General features: G+C 36.2%; 1 protein-coding gene across 4 annotated transcripts in view; it reads left to right on the forward strand.

Moving 5' to 3' along the window:
• LOC106668754 (fibronectin type-III domain-containing protein 3A) overlaps positions 1–27570 on the forward strand; it is a 190604-nt gene that overhangs the window by 119996 nt on the left and 43038 nt on the right. Inside the window, exon 2 of one of the 4 annotated variants that reach the window (XM_024224984.1) lies at positions 7899–8035. The exons of the other annotated variants lie outside the window; for them this stretch is intronic. Coding sequence (XP_024080752.1) covers positions 7933–8035 — 103 coding nt within the window. The 5' untranslated portion in view covers positions 7899–7932. The remainder of the gene's footprint in view (positions 1–7898; positions 8036–27570) is intronic. 4 annotated transcript variants of the gene reach the window in all.

Consider the following 27570-nt stretch of genomic DNA (forward strand, 5'->3'; position numbering starts at 1 on the left):
ATGTTTTATATTTGTAGAATTTATGTAAGGACTTTTAAAAATGCGTATTGACTCTTAATAATTTTTTTTCTTTTTATTGATAATTCGAATTATTTTGTGGTCTCTTGAGCTTCGAATTAATAAAAGTTGACTGTACTTTTAGTGATTTATGTGTACCTAAGTAATAATCAAGAGAGGACCTAAGAAAATACAATATAAAAAGTAACGGTAAGTTAAGACGAGAAGTACTTGATATGTAAATGACGTTTTATTGAATGTTAATTTAATAGTATTTTAATTACAAAAATGTGTTTCAAGGCAAATTAGCAAATTGTCCGTTATAATACTTTTCGTCTATTTCCCTCCGAAAGTTTACTACAAATGGATATCAAATAACACAGAAATTCCCTGCTTTGTACATATATCGTAACTCATTCCTTCTGTTTCACAGGTTCTATATTGGAAGTTCAATAAGCTCTCACGTTATAAGCTGAACACGGATGATTTTATAAAAATTTTTCTGTGGTTAAAATGTGCTTAGCATTACATTTTGGAGTGCTAAAGGTGGCGTTTAGGCCAATTAAACGCCCGTTTGGTAAAAGTGGTCGAAGCAACTGGCTTCCGGATGACATCCGTCAATCGTGAAGTGTTGTAAAGTATAGATGTCAAGGTTGTTTTCATAATAAAAAAATCGTTGTGACTGAATAGAGTGTGAAAATAGGAGAAGAATGTGTGTTTGTGGTCACTACCATTGGCCCGGATCTTCAAAAATTGACATGGTTCCGTATCGGACTAAAGATCTTAAACGGCACGTGGCCGACAACGCGGAGCGATACAACATCAACATCGTCGGGGACGTGCGATTCTATTTCCGTCGATGAGCTCTACAAGGATGCAATATTGTTATCGGCTCGTGTGGGCTGAATGAATTAGTCACCGTAGAGTGAATATCTGTGCGACGGAGCCCTTGCTCCCAATACGGACGGCGCGTCGTTCGCTCGAATTCCAGAACGCGATTGCTTCCTCTCTCTCTTTATTGTCATGGAAATCGCCTCGGAAACGGACGAGCGGTCTGTCTAAAATGGAAAGTGAAAAGAGCATAATTTTAAATACTGAACAACGGAAACTAACTATTTTACGGACCGGCCTACTAAACGTCTATTTCGTGAAAGAACTGGCTTCCGAAAAATGTTATTCTTAGGTTGACATATTTTAGTTTGGGTCTAGGTAACAGCAATCAAACTGCTAGGCAGGCATTAATTCCGATCAGGAACCCGAACCTTAACTGCTAGGTGAAGAAAAATCAAAGAGAAGGCAGGCTGATGGTGAAGAATCAAGCACAGGATACAACTATTGGGTTTGTGGAAAATTAATGCAGGTTTTGAAAATTTAGTGTATGTGTGGTATTTATTATTATTAAACGTGGCATTAATACCGCACTGGCACTCTTAACACGACACACATTAATGACACGTCTGCAAAGAAAGCAAACACTTTGTGTGACTACAAATATTTTGTTTGAATCTAAAATTTCTATCATTGTCAAATTTCATTTTTTCACATCTTACGTGTATTTGTATAATTTAAACAATGTTCATAAATCCCAGGCTCTGAAGATGATCTCAATAAAGATCGAAACGTTGGCACGATAAAGAAAATGTTTTTCTGAAGCCTACTTCACACCAGATTTCGGTTAAAAAGTGTAATTCACATCCACAATCATTATTTCTGCATATGCTATCCGTGTTTCTTACTGATGTTATCTCATTTTCGCAGCCCAGCGTGAGTAGTAACAATAAACTGCTCTGTATTAAACGAATGGCGTGTTAAAACATTATCCGTGTTTTCCGTTAAAACACCTTAACCCACACTATTTCTGTCGTGTTTCTCGTAAATATATTTTTTTTTATCACTGTTGGTCGGATTGTTGGACGGGAGATACCAAGTAACCCCCTGTTGGTATGTTGGAACGGCGGACCTGACGTGGCACAGAATGAAGAGTTAACCCAGGTCGAGGGCAGCGCGCCTGGTCGATCACAGACGCGACCCGCCCCACAGTCCTCCTTTTCTGTTCATTCAGACAAACGCAGACTCAATTTTTTTTAATCTATCGCAATAAAACAATTACAATAAAATGACATTTTAGGTTGTGTCTCGAGAAAATTCCGGTAACGCAAATATTTCACTAGAAATTGTAATAACTGAAGTTTAACAAGTGGAAAATTTGGCAAGATGAATCTTAAATCAAATAAATTAATATACTTGAATATAGAAGATAAATGTAGAAAGAATTACTGACAGGTATTTTATCCAAAGTTTATGGTTAATTAAGGATGCATCAACCATGCAAGTTCCAGATTAAACCGTTTATTTTCTTAATTAATTCAATTTTTATTTTCTTCGTTGTCATTGCGGATAATTGATTTCTTTTTTTCTATATATATTTTATTTCTACCTTATAAAAGTGTAAGGTAAGATGCTTAGTCCCTTCCTGAAAAACTTATATTGCGAAATGAACCACGCTACGTGTAAAAATTTAGTACTGATTTGATTATTATCCTTTTATACATATCAAAGAGAGAAATGACTTTTTTCTTTTAAATTAACTTTCATAAGGTCCAGATTTTCTTTTATATAACCCTATGCTTTTTGGAAACAATGGCATGTTGAATTATTGACCAACTTCACAATGGACTGCAGTATTTAGGCGTTAATTAAACGCAATAGGCCTACTATGATTTTTCCAACCGAAAAAGAATTAGAAAGAGTGCAGAAGAAATTATATATGTAGTGTTGAGAAATTTGAACCCGAGTGCAGAAAAGTTCGAAATAGGCTGGATTCCTGAATCATCACTCGATTGAGTATTGCACCTCACGTTTTCAAGCCCTCTTGCGGATTAAAGAGAGATTTCGTGCAAACGACGAATAATCTTTTTCTAAAACAAAATCCTTGACAGAAACCCTTATTTACCTCCCACCGGATTTCTGGATCTGGATAGGGCCGCTTGTTAAAGGTAAATCTTCTATGTGTTTATCTCAGTTTTTGCATTTAACGGTGCAATCCTTTGCTCCGGTCGGATTCTCGAAATCAAAAAACAAACCGGATTCTTTAGACCAAAGCCAAGATGTGCAATCAATTCACGAAAATTTATTACATAGGTGGCGTGAATGGTTTCAGGATCATTTTGTAAACTCTTTTTTGAATCTTTTAATCTTATAAACTCAGATGTAATTTAAATTGCTGCAGCACATAAAAAATCTGGAAAACGTTGCATTTTGACTTTTTATCTTTATTTAATAGTAGAATCAAAAGTCATGTCAGAAGGTCGTTAAGGGTTTTCCAATGGGTAATGTTTCTCATTTGTTTGTCTGCATTGTGCATGGTTTTTATTTATAAACTGAAATTATATCGGCTTTATTTTGTGGCCACTAAATACGATTATGAAATGCTTAGCTGAATCTATATTTTTTCGATTTAAACTTTAAAATAATTTCTTTCAATTAATTAATCTTTTATGTAAATAATAAAAAAGTTAATGTCACAAGCGGGATTCGAACCCACGACCTTTGGCTCTTTACGCCTCTGCTTTAACCACTTGAGCTATTGTCGTATTGAGCCGAAGGTCGTGGGTTCAAATCCCGCTTGTGACACTAACTTTTTCATATCAACCAATACCTTACTTAAAAGATTAATTAATTGAAAGAAGTTATTTGGTTGCAAGAAGTTATTTCATCAATCGGACCACGAAATGTAATGGATTTTAAAAAATTATTTAAATTCGTGTGAATGTCTATGAGTTTAAACCAACCACACTGTTCTAAAGTAGGCCCAAATTCCACTGTTTTTCTTCCGAAAGAAATTGTCTGATGATGCATTTGTTGAGATTGTCACATGAGTGTGAAAAAGTTCTTATATACTGAAAATAAAGAGTAAATTAAAAATGAGAGTATATAGTACTTTGTGTCGAATAGTAAATGTTGGAAACTATCAGGCGAGGGCTATCTGGGGAATAAGGAGGTTAAGGGGGCTCTGGGATAACAACCCGCGGCAAATCGCAGACCTTAATAAATACATACTATTATTGATCTGCTCCGGCCCACGAATGGTAAAACAGTCCTGACAAAACCCATCTTTTTCACGTCCTTTCTATATGGACAAAGCATTATAAATTATAGCATACTCTGGAAATTTGCAAACCTTTTGTGATTCATTTGTATAAAGATTTAAAATAAGTCTAGTTGAAAGTAGCTCACTTAAGATGGAATGTTGTAGTAATGCTAACAGACTCTTGTATTGTATTGTAGAAACAAGTCCTTGTTGGGACAGTACTCGTCTGTTGAGGTTCCGGACTTCATTACAACAACAGAAGTTTCTACTTTAGTCGCTTGTGCGTTCTGCATTATATCTCGTGCTTTAAAATACTTAAAGAGGTTTTGTTTGAATTCGGGTTATTTCTTGAACTAAAAACACAATTATTTCTTTTAAGCCGTATATTTCAGTTTAAATGCATATCTGGCCACGTCCCGGGTCCCCCTTAAGCTACAATATTTTTTAATATCCATAAATACTTCTTTTTATTAAAACAGAAAAAATTAAATATTTATGCACATACCTGTTGATTTTGCTAAACCGAACTAACCGTTAGAAAGGTTAGCATAAAAAGGGGGGGTTTCATTTGCTATCAGTGTGACGTGAAACTATACAAATATTAGGTGAATATAAATTTTAACCTAAAAATAAATACAATTAATTTAGGTTTTAAGTTGAGGCCCTAACTAACATGTTTAAAATTAATAAAAGTGTGGGGGGGGGGGTCGATGGCCGCAAGGTTTAGTTAGGCTTGACACGGCGCTCATCGTTGTAATAGTCCCGTGTTCGAATCCAGCTGTCTTACATTCTACCCTGACATACAGATGGGCATTTTTTTTTTTGTTTGTTCAAAAACATCGTTACCCCCGAGAGTTCATATAATCTCATAATTGAAATAGGTACCCTCGTAAAAAAATTATATAATAATAATAGTAATGACAACTCAACGATATTATAAAATACAACAACAAATTTAAAATCAATAAATATAAAATTATACTTTCGGATAAAATATGTAAAAATAATTAATAAATTTAACCAATATAATATGTGCACAACTTAAATTAATTTTACTTTGTATCTAGATTGTTTTTATAAATGTTCAAAATATTTTTATATTGGTTATTCATTTTGTAAGAGAAAGATTTTATATTAACGTTGTTTTCGGTTAAGTAAACAGTATACAATTTCTAAATGATTTTTCAGTTCATTTTTTTTAAAAATTTTTACATTTTGAAATTCAATTTTATGTTGTCTCAAAAACATGTCGAATCCTATAGTTTTTCCTAATTTTGAACATTTTTTTCATGTTGTTTCATTCTGTGTTTTTAAAAATTGTACAGTTTTTCCAACATAAATCTTGTTACAAGTACATTTTAATGGTAAAACTATTTGACTTTTTTCCATTATAATTATTTTGTCTCTTATTGACATAATTACTGTACTTATTTTTTATTTAAGTAATCATAAAAACTGAAATCTTTACTTATATTTTTTAACACTAAAAAATTATTCAGAAATCGTGAAATGCGGTCTGGTGTGATGTAGGTTTCAGAAAAAAATTAAAGCTTAAAAAATCAAGAATTAAAAAATTGGGCACTCTCAACACGACACGCAAGAATGGCACAATTACTCAGAAGACAAACACTTTGAGCCCTGAAGATGATCTCAATAAAGATCGAAACGTTGGCACGATAAAGAAAATGTTTTTCTGAAACCTACATCACAACAGACCGTATCTCACGATTTCTGAATAATTATCGACTAACGGTCACTAATCACCAAACAATACTAAAAAAGTTGAATAAGTTTTTAAAAAATATGTTGATGATACACAAGTATTTATGGAAACGATATGTTGACCCGAAATGCATTGCAACTGAAATATAAGGCTTTAAATAAATAGTGTTTTTAGTTCGAGAAATAACCAACAACCTGTATTTAATATATTTTATTACCAAATTAAACAAAAATAAAGAATTTAAGTTTTTTGCTTTTTTTTCTATTTTATTCAATTTTTGAATACTTTTCGAAGTTCTGTTGATCGATTTATGGTGGACAGTTCAATTTTAATGTACAAACCATTATTTTAAAGTAAAGTAATTAAAAACTTCTCACAGGTCATAAAAGGCTGTTTTTCCCATCGGGCGGTCTATTAGAAAAATTGCCTTGGACAGCAGATCGATAGAAATTTATTGCTTTCATACCCGAGAAATTGCAGCAGTAAATAACATTAGGTATTAACCGGTCGTTTGTGGGCTTATTATCCTTTATATAATGGCTCTATGAAATGTGGTTTCTGTATTTCGAAATTAATTTCCTGTTTATTCGACTTAAATATTTTCTTTTCCCCGATACATTTTTATATGGCATGGCAAATTCTGCCATTTCACTCGATGATTATTGGTGGGTCTGAAACCACGTCCATCCGACTTTCGTACCGGTGATCGTTAATAACTAGAAGTTCGATAAGTGCAACTGCTCAAGTTCGGCCGTGACATTTCGCGTGATCTTTGTAAAACCTTCAAGCTAATAATTGTACGTAGAGCGGTATCTACAGACAATATGTGATCTTAGCGAAAATTTTAACGTAAAATAATTATATCAATTGTTGAGGCCTGCATGGTTAAGAACCTGTTGACTGTTCGGTTCCGATTATTGTGGTCTACCTGTCCACGCGGTCATTGGTCTGTCGGATGTTTTTCGGCTTCACTGTTGGGTTCGTCTGACAAGCCAAAAGCAGCAATGATAGACGAACCATTGGAAACGAGACTAAACTAAACACATTTATGGATAATCCTAAATCTGAACGCTATATCGGTTGTCGTGTAAAAGATCTGTGGCCTCATTTTTCCTTTAAGGATGTTTGGTACGCTGACCTGTGTTTTATTATATAAAAATTAGATTTTTCCACCTTTCAGATTTAAGAATAAACGCAAAGTTATGTTTAGTAAAAATGTTTAAAAATGGATTGTTGATTTTTTAACATGTTAAATGTCCTCACATTGGAATATAACAATTTACTCGTTTGCGTTGACTACTCGTTGAGTCTGCATTGCGATAATAATATCGAGAGTAGGTATTGTACAGGATAAAGCCGAAGAGGAAACATGTAGTTAAAGGCGAACATGGTACCTGTACCCGGCCTTAGATGGGATTTTCGGCCCTCTTTGTGTCGGATGAGTAACGACAAAGAATGTCGCATGGGAGGGCCTCGGTGCGGCCGATGTAGGACACAGACCGGAGGAGGTCGTTGCCCCAATCAGTCAAGGACACCAATTTCTCTGCGCCTAGTTTTCTCCAACAGAAAATCATGGGTCCTTCGGTGATCCCCGTCGGGGAAAGCAACCCGGGCGGAATCCGCTTCATAGACAATTTCTAAAAGGGGAACAAAGGTCAGTCACAACTAGTCGACGGACCTATTTTCAAAAGGGATCGGAACCATTCGGACACGATCTCGTGCTGAATTGCCCTGTCGAACTGAACTTCAGGATGCGCTCTCTGCAATCAGAGGTTGTCATAGTAGCCATAAAAAAGTATTTTATAAGATCTTCTGACAATAAGGAAACAACTATCACAAACGTTGTTTAAATCAGTCGAAATATTATAATACCGCATGTTGAAATCTTACGTTAAACATAGTTTTTAAGTTATTGGTACATATAGAATAAAGTCATCATGCTTTCGGAAGACCCACAATAAACTAAATACATTCCATATATGCATAAGTATAACGATAATAAAGTACGACTTTGATTCCATTTGATGTTCAACTTATGAGTTTTTAGTTACTCAATTTTTAATATATTTTTTTGTTTTTGTTTTGCAGGTAGGTCGGTCATAGTGATGGTGGTTGAGTGAGAATGGTGGACACTCTAGTGGCCGGGTCTCCCGGTGAACTCTATTATGAATATTACCATTACCAGGATGGGATGCACCTCTGCCCTATGGGACCGCAAGAATATGGTATTTATTGTTTTTTTCTATAAGTTTTCCTCATTTTTTCTAATTATTTGGTGAACTCTTTTAATTTTTTTGTATGCGGGATAAGCACGTATATTTGAAAATGTTGAAGTTACTACTAGGGACGAGCATCGATAGAAAAACATCGGAACCTCGACCATCGACTCTATAGTTTACACATCGATGGTTTTTTGAGTACTCATTACTCAAACCAAAAATTATTTTTATGTGCCACTTTAGAAACACTAATTTTTCAAACTTCGCCTTTATTGGTATGGTATGGTATGGTATGGTAGAAAATGATACTATGAAGCGGGGTTTGTATTCCCCAGCACTGCAGCCTTCTGGCTTATTGTACCTTCCTAGTTCCTTAGTTCAGTCAATAGACTCAATCCTTCTTCTCAGAAGTATCAGGTCATTGACTGTTGCTGCTGAAATTTGATTTCTTAAGTTGTTTCCATACGTTAGGTTATACCTCCATTGAGCTGTTGCTTCGCATTCGAAGATGATATGAGTGGTGTTTCCTCCTTCGCATTACATAATCTGCAAATGGGATCATCGCTGTAGATATACGCATGTTGTGTAGATGTTTTCTCAGATGCCAGTGACCGGTCAGTAGTCCTACCACTCCTCTGAGTTTGGCCCTCTCCAATTGCAGCAGTGTTTTTGCCAGTCATGGTGAGGGTTGTTTCATCATAAGTTTACTATGTCTAGCACGGCTAGAGTTTATCCACTTCGCTTTTTGTTTTGTCTGAATCCATTCTGCGATGGAAGATTCTATATTTGTTTTTGTTATCCCAAGTATAGGTTCAGGTCAGATCCTCCTCTGGCCAGACTGTCTACTTTGTCGTTACCCAAAATTCCCCTGTGCTCTGGTACCCAAGATATCATAAGGTTGTTGTGTTTCCCCAGGTTTTGAAGATTTTGGATACATTCACTGACTAATTTTGATGTGATTCTTTTACATGCTAATGCTTTAATGGCTTTATGAGGATTTTTTGCCAGTGTAACCTCTTTTAAGATTTTCCAGGGCACAAGTATTGAAGGCATGTATTTCTGCTTGAAAGACAGAAGTGTACTTCCCGAATGAGGGTTGTTTCATCATAAGTTTACTGTATCTAGCACCGCTAGAGTTTATTCACTTTTCCTTTTGTTTTGCTTGGATCTATTCTGCGATAGAGAATTCTATCGCCTTTATTAGGAACTTGATTAATAAAAACGATGTTTATTATTTTAATAACATTTATTAGGAATTATTTTTGTTGCCTTTGGTTCCATTTATAGTTATATATAAATATCTCGGTCCCTTTTAAATATTACGTCTATTGTTAAAGTATTTCGTGCCTGTGAATTTTATTCAAAATACTTCGCTGTTCTTCGTTACTTTGGAAAACCTCCATAATCCAAGCCGCCAATTCCTGTCCCTTGCTCAAAAAAAAGTTTAACATGTACGTAACTAAAATCAACCATATCCGTAATTTATTAAATTATTAAAATTAATTTATCCAAATTTTGTAATGAAACACTACCACATCTTCTCCGGAACGGAATTAAACAATCGTAGCTTTAAAGCCTTTAAAATTTATCCTCCAAGGGATTTATGGTTTTTGAAATAATCTGCCCAGCTTTCGAAAATAACGGGTTTTCACGATGTTGTTAGATATTAACTCGAATAGAGGGAACAGATATGCCACTAATGCAACAAATTGAACAACTGACAGGTTCGGAAGGTTATATTCATATCAGAAGAATATGCGTCATCCCCTAGTCACAAAAGTGTAACTTAGGAATAACTGAAAAAGCGAAGTTTCTAAAACATCGACACAGTAACGATGAAAACACCGAATATAGATCGCCTACCATCGATGTTTTCTAAACATAGACAATCGATGCTCATTTCTAGTTACTATGAGCCTTCAGGATTTAAGTTTTCGACGAGTACCTTCGTTGAATTAGCTCAAAATCTAGTCATTTTCCTCTATGGAATGGGAACTTCTTTTTCGGATGTTCGGAACGGTGCCGTGGGCGTTACAAATTATACACGGTTTCCCTTCGTTTTCAAAAGTAAGTAAACACCACGTGTAATCATTATTCACGGGGCCTCGTCTTTCGATTATACCTACCGCATTTTATTTACGTCCAGCGTGAAATATGGTATGTCTGACATATTCAAATGAAGATTACGAAACGGGGGAATTGATGAAGAGGAACCGTGAATAGGGAACGTCTGCGAATAATCCACATCCGAGCGGGGGGGATCCGTGGAATAATGTGTGGCGCTGTCGGTTCACTTTGGAACGTTCCACACCTGAGAAAGCCGGATATCGGCCCTTCAAAAGTAGATTGTTCACGCCCTAAAAGATAAATAATTGAAAACTTAGTATTTTTCAATAGATAATCATTTCAATTTTTAAAAACAAAAAATATTAGGATCAGACAGAAAAAATAGAAAAAAGGGTCAACCTTTGCAACCCTTTTGGTTATGTTCAGCCAGAATACGAAGACCAGGATCATTTGAGACGATAAAACTATCGACAAATGTGTGAGGAGAAGACAATTCATTGGCCACCTAGCGAAACTACCCAATTGTCGGTAGAATCTGATAATGTCAAGTCGTTTAATGCCTATTGAGAAATGATCATAATTTTAAATTCCACACGTTTATTTAAAAAAATAATATTTAGTTTCGCGATGATATCTATTATGATATCTATAGATATGTTAATCATACATCGCCCTCTGAGGTAAATATACTCAAAGAGAAAAAATTGTCTTTTCGTATTCCGTTATAAACCAAATTAAACGAGATCAGAAATTGGTAAGTTTTATGAAAAATTATTTAATTATGATGGTTTGAAAGAAAATTCATCAAACCCCCGGAAAATCATTCAATGTTCCTCAAAGCTTGTTGTAGGCGGCGAACGACGTCCCCCTTCATACACGTCAGGAGAAAGTCCTGGCAAATTCATTGTGGTTATCCCGACATTCTCCAAGTAATGGATGATAACTCGATCTAGATGCGGTCGAGCATTATCAAACATAATACGAACATGTCCCCTATAAATGGATATTATGGATGTAGCGAATGCGCCCACAGCTTCCAGAAGAATTTCCTCACTGTACTTTAGTGCAGTCAAAGATCCATTCCGTGTTATGATCAGTTCGGTACGGTATTCGGTATTTCACCCCTACCACAACCGACTGTCTTTGAAAAGGCTCATGGCACATGAATTTGAGGACGTTCGCCTTTCTAATCGATGCCTTCCCAGTAGTAGAGAACCTGATGCGGACCATCTAAAGGCTAGGCTATTCTGAAGCCTTCTGATGGAACTATTTTAGAAATGACCCTAAAGGTGGGTCTTCACCTATAAAAATTCACACCGAATGCTTTCTCCACAAATATTTTCGGCGCAAATTGAAAAATATTTACGCTGTGTGGCGTATTCTTACCTCAAGTTGTAGGCAGACTGGCGGATAGTCCTCATCCTTTATGCGGAGCAAAATCTTTGATATTCATAAAAAAACCGATTAGGTCCCGGAGCGTGTGGGTTGAATGTGGCATAAGTTTTGTGTGAGTTGTCCCGTCTTCAGTCACAGAAATTTACGCACATGTACAAAAATGTACGTTTGGAGTCGACTGTAGAATGTTTTGTATCTAGACTTTTTTCGATCCAGACTTCCGTGGACCCTAACCGCCGTAGATCATCGTGGATAGTTGAGCGCCGTATCCAGGACTACGTCCGTCATTCACCAAAGCATCTTCCAGACGAGACTCAAATTAATATTTGTCTTAAATTTATTATTTTATCAAGGAAAACAGTTAAAAAATCCAATTAACTCGGAGAAGAATGAAATTGAACTAATTTTTCTTTATTTTTAATCTAAAGAGGGTAAAAGGATTAGTAACACTCTATAAAGGTAAACAAAAAGTCATTAATGTTGGGTTTACTAAATAAGTCAGCTATGAATTTAATTAGCTATTAATTCTTTTACCTAGTTATTATGGAAATGTACAAGTTTTTTCTTTGAGTCTATTTACTAAGTTCAGTGCCTGTTTCTTCCGGCCATTGTTGAAAGTATTGTTTGAACTTCATTTTTGTTAATTTGTTCTTTTCTATTTTTGAATTTTCATCCTATCCGTGTTATTCCAGTCTGTATGTGTTTGATTTTTTATAGGATTTAATAACAACATTTAACAAAGTTTTAAGCTCCATGTGGGTTAAGTTAAACTCTAGTTTACGACCTTAGTTATTCATCAGCTGTGTAGGACGGCGAGGGCCTCGGGTTTTTTAATAACTTCGTCGAAGAGCTGCCCCAACCATCCCTTTCAGCTTGAAAAGCTTCCAACTTCCGGTAATTCTAACTTACCGAGCTTCCAAAGCAAGGGGGCCGATGATTTCCAATTAAATTAACTAACAGGGAATGCGGGTTGAAAGGTGCGTCGACTGTCTAAGCCACTTGTTGCCCGAAACATAGCGCCTGTATAACAAATTTTAAAATCTCCTCCCCCCACATGAAATTTTATGTTAATGATTGGTAAACACACAAATACCTTTGAAAACAGTAAAACATGAACTCATGCCCTGTCATACTTTGTAATGACAAGTCCATATATTCGTTGGCTGTCTTGGGGAAAAGGTCAGATCACTTTACAAGACTTAGAATTATTCTTAAAGCAAAATAGCAATGCGGGAGTAGCAAAATAGCAGAGGTAAAAATGAGTATCAGTTCAGAAATTAAATAAAAACTATAGGAGCAACGGTTACGATGTTAACACTGCGCTCATCGCTGTAAGCTAAAAAGTGACTTTGCATTGACATATTTACAAATGATCCCAGGGGTAAAAAAACTATTGATATCAGAAATAAAATATCATTGTGCTTTAGTATCAAAGATTTGTTTACGTTTTGTTTGTTTTAGGTTAATGGTATATCTATGAACATTGTTAGAACTTTTGTAGAATTATTATATACAAAGTTTTTGCCTTTGGATCTTTTGGTTCAAGGCTCTTAGGATGCCAGGCCATTGGCATTTCTTACGAAGGCAACGATTTCACCCCGCGGGAGTCATCCGCCTTCGAATCATTGCTCGGGCTCGGTGAAAGGCGCAATCCGAATGCAAATTTAATAAGCCCGGCATTGATTCAGGCCGAGATCCGTTTAATTTCGGACAATTCCCGTTAAAAATTAAGGGGTCGGGACAAATCTCGGGGGCTCGCGGCGGCCCATTTATCTTAAGCATGTTTTGGCCACCGGTTGTACACAACAATGAAACAAATCGTCGTTTATATCGAAATATAACGGCCCTCGATACAACATTAGCGTTAGGACAGATTGAATCCTCGTTGTTACTGTGTAGGTTGCTATCACAAATTATTCCAAACGGAAACAATTTTAGTCGTTCTTGGCTTTTCACTTTTCACCTTGTAACCCTTTAAGTTCATTGAGGACTGTATGTACGTAGTGATCAAACTGTTAAAACAAACCGCCCTTTGATTTGTGCCTTCCCAATTACTGTAAAAATTACGACGTGAGTATTCATTTTTTTATATTAGGCATTTAATTCAATATACAAATAATTTATTAAAGGGCATGAGTTTTATTCTAAATAAACGTCTATAATTCTTACCCCCTGGAGGCAAAACAGGGGAAGTCAAATTGTGACAAAAATGAGAAGTGCATATGCCAGAATGTCTCTAGGCCTGTATACTTGATTCAATCGAGAACAAATCTATTTCCTTTTAAACACAATGTGCCTTTTATATTGTCAACATGTCGATAATTACACTGGTTGTTTGCAAACTTCTGTGGCACTATGGGTGTACTTACTTTGCCCTAACGAATGTTTACCTAGGTATGACAAAGAAGATATGTTTTTACTTACATGTATTAGCATTTTGTTTCGGTTGATAACAAGTGTAGTAATTATTTCACCTGTAAAGCGTAGTGTTTTTAATACAACTAATCTTTTCCCATTGTAGCCATCTCGCAAATCCAAGTTGTACCTGGATAACTGCATAATTGGTGGTACGATAATCAGCAAGTGCCATAAATTTATGTTAAAAAGTAGATAAGTGTGGCGGTCCGTAATATGATAACTACCAAACTGTCGATATAATTAACGTCTCTCGTTGGTACCTCAGGTTGTGAAATACAGAATGGAAACAAAATATACAATACATATTTATTCATCACCACAAACATAGAAGTCTGGTCATATTCACTCCCCCAGAGTACTCGATATCCTCGGGGCGGGGTTGAACCCACTTCATTCTCGCTAATAACTTACTTTTACTCACCAGAGGTCACACACTCACCCCAGAGTACTCGATATTCCTCAGAGCGGGGTTAGAAAGCAACCCCGCAATCTCAAATTTTGTTTTAAATTAAGAAACCAAAGACACAATAAAAAGTTACTACAAAAATTGAATTTGTAAAAATGTCTAAAGTAATACTGAAAAGGTGATGTTTTTGACTAAGACAGTTTTGCCGGGTACAGAATTAAATATATTTATTAATTTTTTTCTAACCGGAAATATTTATTAATTGTGAAGGTTATATTTCTAAGGCTATCAAGTCATGTGTCTGAGCTGCAATCTGTTGAAGGACTTTACGTGGTTTATCTCTTTCATTTAAAGAAACCAAAGGGTAACCTAGAAACGAATAACAAGCTTATTCTTTTTGTAGTATACACTGACATGCAAAAAAAAGTGCCCACCCTTGTTTGCAATCGTTACAATTATAATAATAAAGTGGGAATTTTATGAGCCCATAAACAGCTGAGGGCATTGCCGGCCCTCTGCGTGTTTCCTTCTTGTTTTCGTTTTTCTCTTCTTTCGCGCGTATTTTGTTTTAAACTGCGGCTAATTGAGCGTCTCGAACTGGTTTTTGGCTCAATGTCGATATCCTAAAATGTTAGCCTCTCGTTGGTACCTAGGTTGTGAAATACAGAATAGAAACAAAACATACAATACATATATATTCATCACCCCAAACATAGAAGTCTGGTCATATTCACTCCCTCAGAATACTCGATATTCCTCGGGGCGGGGTTATAAGCAACCCCGCAATCGCAATTTTTTTTTTTTTTTTGTTTAATAAGATAGATAGATAGATATAATGATTCAGGGTATGGTATATTAAGAGCTATTGTATCCCCTGTGCTCTGCCTAAAGCACATCGGTGAGTCCTATTTCATCAAGAAACTTGATTAATAGGCCCGGTTTCAGTGGTTGTAGTTCTTCTATGGTCACATTGTACATCCCAAAACACTTCCTCCTGCGGGCTAGTGTAGCTCCGCAGTTTGTTAGTAAGTGTGTTGGTGTCTCTTCTGCTTCTTTGCAGAATCTGCATGTGCCATCTTGGATTATTCCAATTTTCTTTAGATGTCCATTTAATCTACAGTGTCCTGTCAGGAATCCTGTTAGGATTCGCAGTCTGTTCCTGCTTCCTTTGACACATTCTGTGATTTCTTTCTTGCCAAAGTTGGTTAGAAGATTCTTGGATTGTCTATGTCCAATAAGTGAATTCCAAAGTTCGCTCATTTTCTTTTTGTCCTTCTGTCTGAGGTATTCGTTAATAGTGTGTTCCTATTCCACAGAAGGGTTCAGGTCCTATTAGCGGTGTGGCAGCCCCTTTTCTTGCAAGGGTGTCCGCTTTCTCGTTGCCTTCTACTCCCATGTGTCCTGGGACCCAGCAGAGGCTGACTTTATTCTGCGAGCCTAATATATTTAATTTGGTTTTGCAGTTCAGCACCATCCTTGAACTAATGGTATTTGAGCTTAGTGCTTGGCTATCTGACATGATAGCTATATTCTTGTTTTTGTATCCTTTATTTAGATTGAATTGGATACATCTTTCAATTGCATGAATTTCAGCTTGGAAGATACTGGTGTGCTTTCCCATGGGTTCTGAGTATTTGGTTCCGGGTCCGAAAAAGAATAAGATATAGCTAGATAAAAAATTAAACTGATTAAAAAACAATTTTTTCTAAAATGTTGCTACGGAAACAATGAAGAATATATTCAATTCAGCACGGAGGATTTTTCTCCTCTTGCGTTGATTACCGCTTGCATTCGACGTGGCATCGATTTTATGAGCTTTTGAATGCAATGCTGTTGAACTTGACAACTCATCCCAAAGGTATTCGATAGAGTTGGGATTACCTGCTGCCCACTGAAACATTGAATTGAAGCCCGTTCCAAGTAGTCACCAATGAATCTGTCGTGCATAAATATAAAACCAATTTGTGTCATATAAGGAACAACTTGTTCCGATAACACATCTTCAATGCAGCTGTTAGGGAACCCTCGATGAAGATCAAGCTTGTGCGACCTTCCATAGAAATGCCTGCCTTAATCATAATATCGCCACCTCCAGAGTGAAAATGTTGCCAGGATACATCGCTCTCCTGTTTTTCTGTCCAAACCATAACACCTCTCCAAACCCTATCTCAGCCGGTATTTCTTGCGAAACGTAGCCGAGCTGTTCTTTGCTTTATCAGAACTTCTGGGCCAGTGGCAGGCCTTCTCGCACGTAATCCAGCTTCCGAAAGTCTTCGCATGAGTAAACTGACATTAACATGGCTAACCTGTTGAAGTCGTTGCATGTTCTCAACAGAGATAGAATGGAGTACATTCGAAACAATAAAACTATCAATTTACTGAGATGTGACACGTTGGCGGCCTGATCCATGCCTTCTTGAGTAACCTCGAGTGTCTTGGTAGCGATGGAAGACCCTTTGGCTAGTTAGCCGCCTAGGGCTCTAGCTGAATTAGTATCACTTAAAAAAAATATTACAACTTACACATCAAACCACCGGAACATTAGAAAGAAGCATTACAGAAAAACCAACAAAGAAGAGATTGACTATTCAAAGATTTATTTACAAAATCAAATTGTGAACACAAGTGAGAGTTTGTAACCGTACTTTATTTACCTCTAATCCTTTAAAACGGACCAAATATTGTTTTAAGATAATCAAGGGAGGATCTAATTGATAATTAAAAATATTAGCCGCTTTTTTGCCTCTGTGTGTTTTGAACATCACTTAATTGAGACGGAGGGCTGCTTTTTATTTAAAATAACATACATTAAGCTGCTCTTCACAATAAACGTAGGTGTTTTCCATCATCCCAACCTATTTTTTGGTTTGTAATTGAATTTCTTCGAGAAATTAGCTCCCTTGAACATCCGAAGAAGCAAGGTCGGGTTGTATGCTAATGATGATTCGTGAAGGATGGTTTTGCTGTTCCCGTTTCCTATGATGCGTGGGAAACTTCTGATTCACTTGCAAGTTTCCTAGCGATCATCTATGTAACTTCATATTGAAGGGAAGTTCTTCGTAATATCGGCGGCCTTTGTTGGCTTCCAAGATTTGTCTCGGCACATTCATCATTTCTAATTTCGTTATTTGTCCACTCTCCATTAAAAACCCTTAATCCACCCTTAGAATACACGTTAGAACTTTTACGTATGTTCGCTGAAAGTAGAAACTTAATTATACCGGATTTTACAAGAAGAGATTTCTTTAAGTAATTAATTTGAACAGCTGTAAGATGGAATCTAAAGTTTCCAGGCTTTACAGACAACTTTCAATTCCTATAATTTTTTTTCTTTATTCTCAGCATAGTGAAATATTCTGCTTAAAACTGAGAATCTTTAAACTAGGATTTATACCACTCGGTGAAACCGTCTGATATTCTTCCGTTGATATAATTCCACCTGAATGGGTTGGTTTTCATCTCGAAAATATAAATTTTCAATCGAAACGGATTAGATCTCTACACATCGGAGTTAATCTTTACTACATTACGCTAATTCTACAGACCGATTGCGTCTAATAAAAGTGGAAGAAAATCATGTAATTTTACAGTTCATAGTTCTCAGAACTTGTTTAGTTGAACTTAATTCGCCCTCAAAATAATGCTGTACATGGAGGAACGTGATCAATTGTACAATAGTACAATACAACTTTTTTTAATGGTTTCATACTAAAGATATGATGTTTGTTGATCGACCTGCAGATAATCTATGTGGAGTTTCAATCTTCCTAGAGGTCATTAGACAGGTGAAGAAAGAAGAAGACTAATTGTTGGGTTCACCAAGCTTTCGGCTTATTATAGTGCCATCATCAGGGCTTTCCCAAGAGTGCAGAAAAGAATTAACATGGAAAACCATTGTAGAAACCTTTTGGGTTTAAGGTTATGAAACACATGGCCAGTATACAACATTTACATGGCGAAAATATACATCTCGCTAATAAAAAATCCTTATGACTAAAGGTCCAGCAATTTTGTTCTGACTAGCAATTTCTTACAGTAACATTTATGATCACAAAGTCCTCAACATAAAAATGCTCAATGACGTCTACTTTCTCTTACACTTAACTTAGTGTGTAGCTTGTATCAAATTTGTCGAATGACATCAGGTAATACGTGTTGAAGATTTCGATAATATTAAGAACACACTATCACTGACATGTTTCAGCATAGACATGGGATTTTGTCAATAGAACGTTCCCATGCCTGTCTTTGTCGATGACAAATTCTAAACTTTTTATAATAACCGTAAAACCAGACTTGTTTAGATCGAATCCCAGATTGATCCATACACCTTTAGCCTGACTGTGTTGTAAATCATCTCGATAAAAGTATTCATGTTGCAGGCGTAAACAATAAAAAAAAAAATTGCCATGCAGTCCAACTGTTCGTCCGAATTGTAGTCCTCTGAGAAATCACCATCTTCCGTTGAAAACGTCGAAGTAGCATAGGTTTTGTAAAGCTCAGATGGATCAACATCTGGAAACGTTATGGGCGACACTTGGTTTTTATTATTTGTTTCGGTCGTCTGAGTTGCACGACGGTAACCTGAAACTTTTTTGCCTAACCGGCTCGTGTTTTCGTGCAGCCTTAGGGCTTCGAGTTTCTAATTATTTGAAGCCGGTTTTCTTTGCCCGTTCGATAAATTAAATTCCAGTTGCTGCCTTGCACTCTTACCAAAATCCGGGAGATTCCGATATTGGAACGCCAACCAGAACACTGTTCAAATCTTGCAGAACTTTCCCAATCTATAGCCAAAGTACCAGCATAATGAAATAATTTGAACCGAAAGAAGAAAACAACCTTAATGTAACTATGATATAATACAATCAATTGAAAATGTTATTTCATACCTACTGAAATGACCACTCAACTATTTCATTGTCTATGTTTTCCGAAAATGAAACATGACTGAAGATGGGGGGCCTCAGAGATAGGAAAGTTTAGTATGGAAGGCTGTCTTGTTCAAGAACAAGTCCCTAAAAAGAGTAAAAACCAGCAACAGGAAGTAATAGTTTCCAAGGCCATCGATTGTTGTTATTCAATTTGTTGGAAAGTCATTTATGCAAATCGGTAGTTAGATAACATAAAGTCATGGGAATTATATACAAAAAATGCGATTTCGAGGCAAATTGTATGTGCACCGGAACGACCTGTCCTCGACTTAGGTTTAATCTTCATGAGTCATCGGCTGCCAGACCATAATAACAAAAAATCCGATTCTAATTAACGGTAGGTTCGCTGATTTAATTCACGGTGGAATCAAAAATCCGTGGATTTAAGCGGAATCGATAGTTATGTATTTTTTATATAAATTATTGTTCGGTAAAATAATTTTTACACAACGTGCAGATCAATTGTAGAATAAAACTCTTTCCCGCTTCTTTTCAAACTGACGGGGACGCTGTATAGTTGTGTTGGTTTTGTTTATAGCTTGATTGAAATATCAGGGCTAGAACTCTCTATAATTTATAATTTTCTCAAGCTGCAAGGGTTTAGGCGTTGACACGGCGCTCATCACTAGAAGGTAAAGGTCCCTAGTGCAGGGCCGCTGGATTTGAACCCGGGACCTTTACCTTCTAGTGGTGAGCGCCGTGTCAGCGCCTAAACCCCGACATAATTCCTAATGGGCTTTTTTCAAAAACATTGGCACTCCGAGGGTACAAAATTATAACGTCTAGTTGAAATACCTTCGTTACAAAAAAATTATAATTTCTTGGTTGAAAAATTACTGATTTGGAAATTATTTGCTATTTTTTCAGCGATGTCTAACCAACCAATATTTCATCTTGTCAATCGCAATTTCTTATCGTTGAAGTTGAATCCGTAAAGTACTCTCACTCCTATCTGTCTATTAATATTTTAAATTTTCAGGTTGAGGAACATCTTAATGCGTTACGTTTTAGTTCTTCTGATGACAAAAGTGGAGATAACCAATGCCGGTGATATTTTATGAAGTACTTAGGCCGATAATTATTAATGGGACTTGAGTAATTTAAAAGTTTTGTAAAAATTATATGGGCTTAGTTTTGGTAATAAGAGTATAGAATAAGTGTTCACGTTTATAGTGGAGCTTGTACTTTAATGTGGTTAATGCCCTCTGGCTCTTGGCTTTATTTGTCTTTTTAGTCGTTAAAAACAAACTAAGTTCAATTTTCTAGGATTTTACCATTTTTTTCGTTTGGGTTTTTAATTTATACGTTATTGTTGAGTTAAGTTCGCATCGTGGCCAGTCGAGGTAATCTAACTGGTCTTCGCAAGGTCGACCTGACTCATGCTGTCGAGTTCATTAACATCCGCAATATCCATCCAACGGACTTTGATCCCAACGCTAGATAGAATTTTCCACTCGTCTTGGAAGAATCTTCTCTCGTCTGTTTTCTCTTTGAGAACAATGGCATGAAAAGACATTGGGAACATTGTTACTTTTCGTTGGGACAATGGTCGTTTTCTTTATCACTTTTCAATACTAACTTCCATTTCGTTCATCTTTGGCTGATTGCATTGGAAAATTGTTTTCAACGAAATTAGATTTAATAAAAAATGGGATTTATTGGGATCAATTGATATAGTAAAGGGTGGAGAAAAATAAAAAAGCCTCATCTCAAATATTTCTCGACTTAATCTAAATTTATAAGGGTCGCACTGTTCAACTCATGCAGCTTAAATGTCGATTATTTATCCCATTACCTCGATTAATAGCAGAAGTTAAGGATGGTCGTCTGAACCAAATGACGTATGCTCAAATCGCCTCTTAGACAATCCCTACAAAAAAACTTAATACGTCATTAAACATTTTAATCCGAAGGAAGTGGTCAAAATAATAAATAACAATCTAAATTCTAGGAAATCTCCAAGATTCAACTTTTTTTTTTTAATTTTTTTGAAAATCTTCCCAAAGAAATGAACTTTAAAATAGCCGAATTTATTTCACGCAGCTATAAGGCTTAGGGAATTTTTTTTGTATATAGAAATAAAGGTATGTGTTTTGTGTTTCTGTGTCTTGTATAAGTGAATGTATTTATTGGTGTGAATGGGGAGGGGCTGATAGCGAAGTAGCTTTTCCATCGCCTCTCATATTGTGAGTATGACTTGGGCTGATGATGGAAATTTTATAAAAGTACCCCATCGGCCCCAATCTAGGTTAGTTTATTATATGGAATAGGTAAATGGAGGGATATCGAGTACTCCATTTACCAAACAGTATGAGTGCGATCATTGTATGTAGGTATGAATGTATTTATTGGTGTGATTGTGTATCGAGAGTAGTGGCATTATGTTAGTGCTTCGGGGCTGAAATGACAAAGCTGTCGGATGCCCCTGTCAAAAAAAAACTTAGGTATGGCCCTAATGTCAGGATAATTGCTGAAATCACCACAATAGTAAAACCAGGTAAAACACCACTTACCATCTCATTGCTTCTAGACATCTCAAAATTATATGAAACAGTTTTGCTAAAACGACTAAAAATACACAAAAAAGTCAAATTCAAATATCCTTCATTTAAAAAGCGAACAATATACCAAGTCACCAGCCAAGCACTCAACCATAGATCAGATACACAGAATCTCTGATATAGAGAAAGGTCTAGAAAATAAAAAACATATGATCACCTTTATTCCTAGACGTATCGCAAACCTTTGACAAGGTTAATACATAACCATTAAAATTATAGATATTCTCAAATCCAAATTGAACTTTTGACCTCCTACCCTTCGGAAAGACTGTTCCAAGTTGAATAGCTAGATGAAAGCAAGCCTGGCGTACCACAAGGTAGCATCCTAGGCCACATGCTGTATTTGCTGCTTGAAAGTCATCCACTGTTGGAAAACATTTCCGTCGCAACATTTGCCGATGGCACAGATACTTCTCAGTAGAAAAAGGTATACAGACGGCCTCACTGCAAATGGCAGTGAACAGCATCCATAACTGGACAGATATTTGGAAGGTCAAAACAAACAATTTGAAATCCATACATATAAACTTCGCAAATAAAAAAATAGTAAACAAACAAATCTTCTTCAATTGTATAATAGTTCTATGAAAGAATTCAGTTAAATGTTAATAGAAATAAATTAAATTGGAAAGAATATATCAAAAAGCAAAGAACATGATTTCAAATACTATCAATTTCATTAGTAGATAGGAAGGAATTTCTTCTACTATCAATAAAAAAGAAAATCCTGATTTATAATCACACCCTATATGGATGTACGGTATACTACTTTGGGGTATGCCAAAAGAAGCATTAAAATTATAATACAACGGTTACAAAATTGAGTTATACAAAATATGGTAGATACTCCTTGGTATGTTCGCAATACCGACATACACATATATCGGAACATCCTGTACATCGATTTTATAATAAAATATATTTCAAAAATTTTAATTCAGAGTACTCGTTTAAATTTGCTTTTTTTTTACTTTTAAGAGAACTTGTTAATATTAATACTAAATAATATTATGAAATTGTTTGTGAAGAAGAGAAACGCGCTATTCAAAACAATTAGATTATTTTTTATTTATTTTTTTTTTTTTGCAGTCCATTTCCTTCTACTTACCACGTGCTTTCTCCGATAATTCTGACAGGGACTATTAATTATTCAGATATTTCGCTTTCCCTTCCAACTGGCATTGAAAGTATTATCATTCATTCAATTAGATCCGTGTGTATCCGTGATAAACGGCTGGTTGAACGACTTTCGACAAGGAGCCGATGGAAAATAAGCACTGAACTGTGACGAAAATATCATATCCGACCAGAGGTGACGAAATGGAAACATCTAGCCACGGACGGACCATAAGCCACTTCCCTTCAATAGACGAGAAACGAATATGGGGAAGGGTTGAAATGTCAAGTGGTTCAATCAGTTCGAAGTGGATCGACACACCAAGTCTTCGTGCACGTGGTCTAAAAGCAAAGAGAAATACAAATTAAATAGAATATTTTCAGGATTTTCCACATTTGTCAGTTTGGATTTTTACTTTTTTCTGATGACAAAGAAAATTTGCAAACCTTAGTGAACCAGAAAGACCAAAAATCGTACATATAAACTTATATTTCGTTAATCTTTGATAATTTGTGTGTATTCGTAAATTAGATCTTCGGAAATTTATTATTCTGGGAAAAAACATGAAGCCGTTCTCGATTTTAGTTAAAATCTGTGCATAGGATAGATGATTGCCAGATATTAAGGCTTACAAACTAACTGTTACAAATGCAATTCTTATTTCAATACTGAAAGAGTATCAAAATAGTTTGAAAGGATACGGCATTGTTTGACTAGTTTTACACAAAATAAAAATTGGTTGTTATAAACACATTGTTGGGCTGATGCTTCACCGTCGCCCCTTCAACAGCGCTCACCCTGTTTCCCCTGAGCCGGAAACGAGGAATCGTCCTTACCCGATTAAGAATATGCCATACGCGATTGACCCACGAGTACCTGCTCCTAGACCAAAGCCCGCGCAGGTGCCCTTACGCAGTTTTTCGATGTGCCCAGATAATAGAAGCTTGTCGTGCCTTGGCTCCTTCTGGATCCCCTGTTTCCCTTTTTGGAGGACGTGGCTTTTTTATTGTATATAGATCTGTTGTTATATGTTTTGTACGTGTTTTTACTAGTGCGAGTTGTGAGGGGCTGATGGTTAAATATAGCGTCACCACCCTTCAAGTAATGTGTACATTTAGGGTCGATGGCAGAATATTCTTAAAAGCACCCCATCGACTCTAATTTAAATAGATTATTAATATTGTATAGGTTGATGGAGGAATAGCGAATACTCAACCGACTAATCAGAATGAGGGCATTGTTAGGTGTGAATGTATTTGGGCAATTGTATTATAGATGTTACTTTTAGACCAGGGTATTTATTTTGCCTTGTGTTGGGTACTGAAATGACCTGCCGTTACTTGGGGACCGACGATCTCTTAAGAATCTGGCATAAGGGGGATACTAGCGACACAGCCACAGGTATAGTTATAGATCATAGTTGGAGAGAGCACAGACAGCATATTGGAGAGAGACAACCTTTTGGATTTAAGTCCTGTGTAAATTTTTCCATATAGCATTTAAAGCAAGAAGCTTGTTTAACAAAAAAATGCAAAATATTTCAGGACTATCATTATCAAACACATGACGGTAGATGTCAGACATAGTACTAGGAATTTTTTATTATTAGATTATCTAATTTTAGATTTGACTTCACACAGACCGAAACAATTGTACAACCCAAACAGTAATCGTACACGATCCGCCATGATGCTTTATTGATTAAGGAAAAGAGAGTGGATGTTTACTTTTCGTGGGTTAAGGGACATAATGACAATCAGTTCAATATAAAAGTCGATGATATGGCAAAAAGAGAAGAATCGGAGAGGTGGTAAATATTACTTTGGTGACTGTGCTACTCTCACGTAAAACAAATTTTAAAAACCGTTGGCAACAAATATACGGCCAGGAAAAGAACAATAAGGAGCGTATTACTGAGAGGTACTGCCCAGTTTAACCTTTTACCTTATTATGCAGACTTCGATTTAATCATAATTAGCTCCCATATCACATGCATAAAATCGGTTTTGCCGACCAAAAGATCGGCCATTGTGACAACAAGACCGTAGCCGATGCCGACCACACTTTTCTAACATGTCCCGCCACTTCACGAAGAAGGAAACTATCGAGGTGATAGTCAAGCAAGGAGGGCCACTGCCTACAAAAATGTCCCTTCATTTTCAAATAAGTCTAATTCAGACCTACTGGATGGTATTGTAGGGATGGCGCGCAAAAGTGACATTCTGGTATAATGAATTAATAAAAATTCCTTTTCGATTGTCGTGCGGATGCCGAATGATAGAGGAAAAAGGTACGTTCACATTTTGAGTCGTAAAATTATAATTAAAAATAAATGTTATATCTGATGCTTTTCCAAAGCTCAGATTCTCCGAGTACTTTTTTAGTATTTTGCTTAAGTAATTACACCAATTACAATGCCTTCCATTTTATCTACGGTCTTTTATAGCAAAGTAAATATTGATATATCTTACTTCAGTTTTTCTATAATTTGTTTCTCATGTAGAATTGTTTATTGATACTTTATTTCAATTTGCAATTTTTATAAATTATTATGTTCGGCTTGAATCCTAAGATTCAACGAGTGGAGAAAAATATGTGATTATTTAAGATTAGAGTGGAATTGAGTCGAGGGTTCAGGTGTTTGTATTTGGATTCGGCGGGATTCAGTGGAGAGGAGGTCGGGCTCAGCTCCGGGCCGAGTTTGAAGGAAACTCGAGTTATTTTCATTTCCAAGGCTCGTGACTTGTTTCTCTTCTCATCAGAAGACATAACGCTTTACCAAATCGAGCGGAACTTTGTGTTGTTATCGACAACCGCTTGTGTCGACGGTTCAGGAAAATAGTTCGACTCTTGCAGCTTGTGACGAAATTAAAATTGAAAATTTATTAAAATTATAATGAAATGGAACACGTTGAGGTGAGGTGTGGCCCTCGCAACTGTCTATGTTTCAATAAACATGGAAGAACTCAATTGGATTTACGAGGTTCTTCTGCTAGTGATTCGACTGATGTATCAGCATAACCTTATGTTTCAAATTCACAAACCTAACATAAAAGGAGCTCAAATAATCGAAATAATACAAACCCTTCCACCATGAATTCAGGTTTCTATCGTATTATTGAAGGGCTATTCCCGATATTTGTTTTAACTCTGTTTAGTCCTGTTAAATCGAGAAAAATGATGCTATTTAACATTGCTCGATTTAGGGGAGTTGGATCTTGATATTCAGATGTTGAGTTGAATCGAATAGCAGTGTAGTCTCACACCGTTAACCGTTAGGCATTAGGTAACAACATGTGGACGGCATGAATTAAACAACTGGTTATTTATTGTTTTGTATGTTTATTTTTTAACGACTGTTCTCAACAGCAGAAGTCATATCAACCCTCTTGGTGCCGGTGTTTTTGAAAAAAGCCCATTTGTAAATATGTCGGGGTTCCAATGGCCGCTGGATTCGAACCCAGAACCTTTACCTTACAGTGATGAGCGCCGTGTCAACGCCTAAACCGTTGCGGCCACCGAGCCCCGACCTGTGTTTATTTTTAAGCACCCTTTAACGAAATGCCAACAATCCATTTCTTTTGTTAATTTATGACCTTTCCTCATACCCTCAGTCACAGTAGAGGCATGGGATCTTCATCAACTAACTATGTATTTACGTATCTTCTTCCTTTCCTATGAAGTAAAGTTGTTCATTACTGGATTCATTAACCAGTTATTCTATCTCCTTATCTGGATAGTTCAGATATTTGTCTTTGCTTAAGTAGGGCAGTGATTTATGTGATTTAACGTGTTTAGCTTCGAAACACTCAACGAGCACTTCTCTCATTTCATCGTACAGTTTTTCACACGAATCACAATTGGATTTCGAATCAAAGACTTGATTAGTCTTATCTTTCGACTGCCTTTTGGCATTTTGAAAAAAAAAAAACCTCTTCCATCACATTTGAAAAAAAAAGCTTTACAATAACAAATCTTTAAGAACTGTTATACCTTTGACGACAGTTTTAGTTCTTGTCGCAACGTGTGGTACTACGGTGACGACTATCAATGTTTACATAGAAATAAGAACAGGAGGCGTTTACAACCTTACCGATTTTCTACTCGACACAACAAGTATTAACATCTAACACAAATCTTGAGTACCTGTACAATATATATGTGTCAGTACGACGTAGAAGTGTTAAAAGTAAATAGATTTTAACGCAGTTTTACTCTTTTTATTCATGTACGCGTTACACATCTTAGATATAAAAAAACGGCAATTCTTTTGTGTATTATATCGTCATAGAGGTCTGAGCACACTTTGCGAAAGGTAAAGCAACAGGTAATAATGACTTGAAAGGAATTAACAATCTTGCGAAGGCCGTCGTCGGAAGATTTTTTTTTGCGTTTCCATTGTTCCGATCTTCCAGGTCGGTGAATTGCACTTTGTTTACCAACGCCGGACGCAAAAAATCTCTTGTCTCGCGCAATTAAATCACGAACACAAGTGAACGAATTCTCCGTCCGGAGGGCAGCAGAGCAGGACGAATAAAAATATAATAATGGAGCTTCCTGCGGGGGACATGCCTGGTAATTGTGGAGGTGACGTGTTATACTGTGGATGGCAGATAGCAGCTCGCCGTCAAAAAAATTTTAAAAAA

The sequence above is a fragment of the Cimex lectularius genome, unplaced genomic scaffold (genome assembly GCF_000648675.2).
Source record: "Cimex lectularius strain Harlan isolate CLEC.00 unplaced genomic scaffold, Clec_2.1 scaffold25, whole genome shotgun sequence".
Lineage (NCBI taxonomy): Eukaryota > Metazoa > Arthropoda > Insecta > Hemiptera > Cimicidae > Cimex > Cimex lectularius.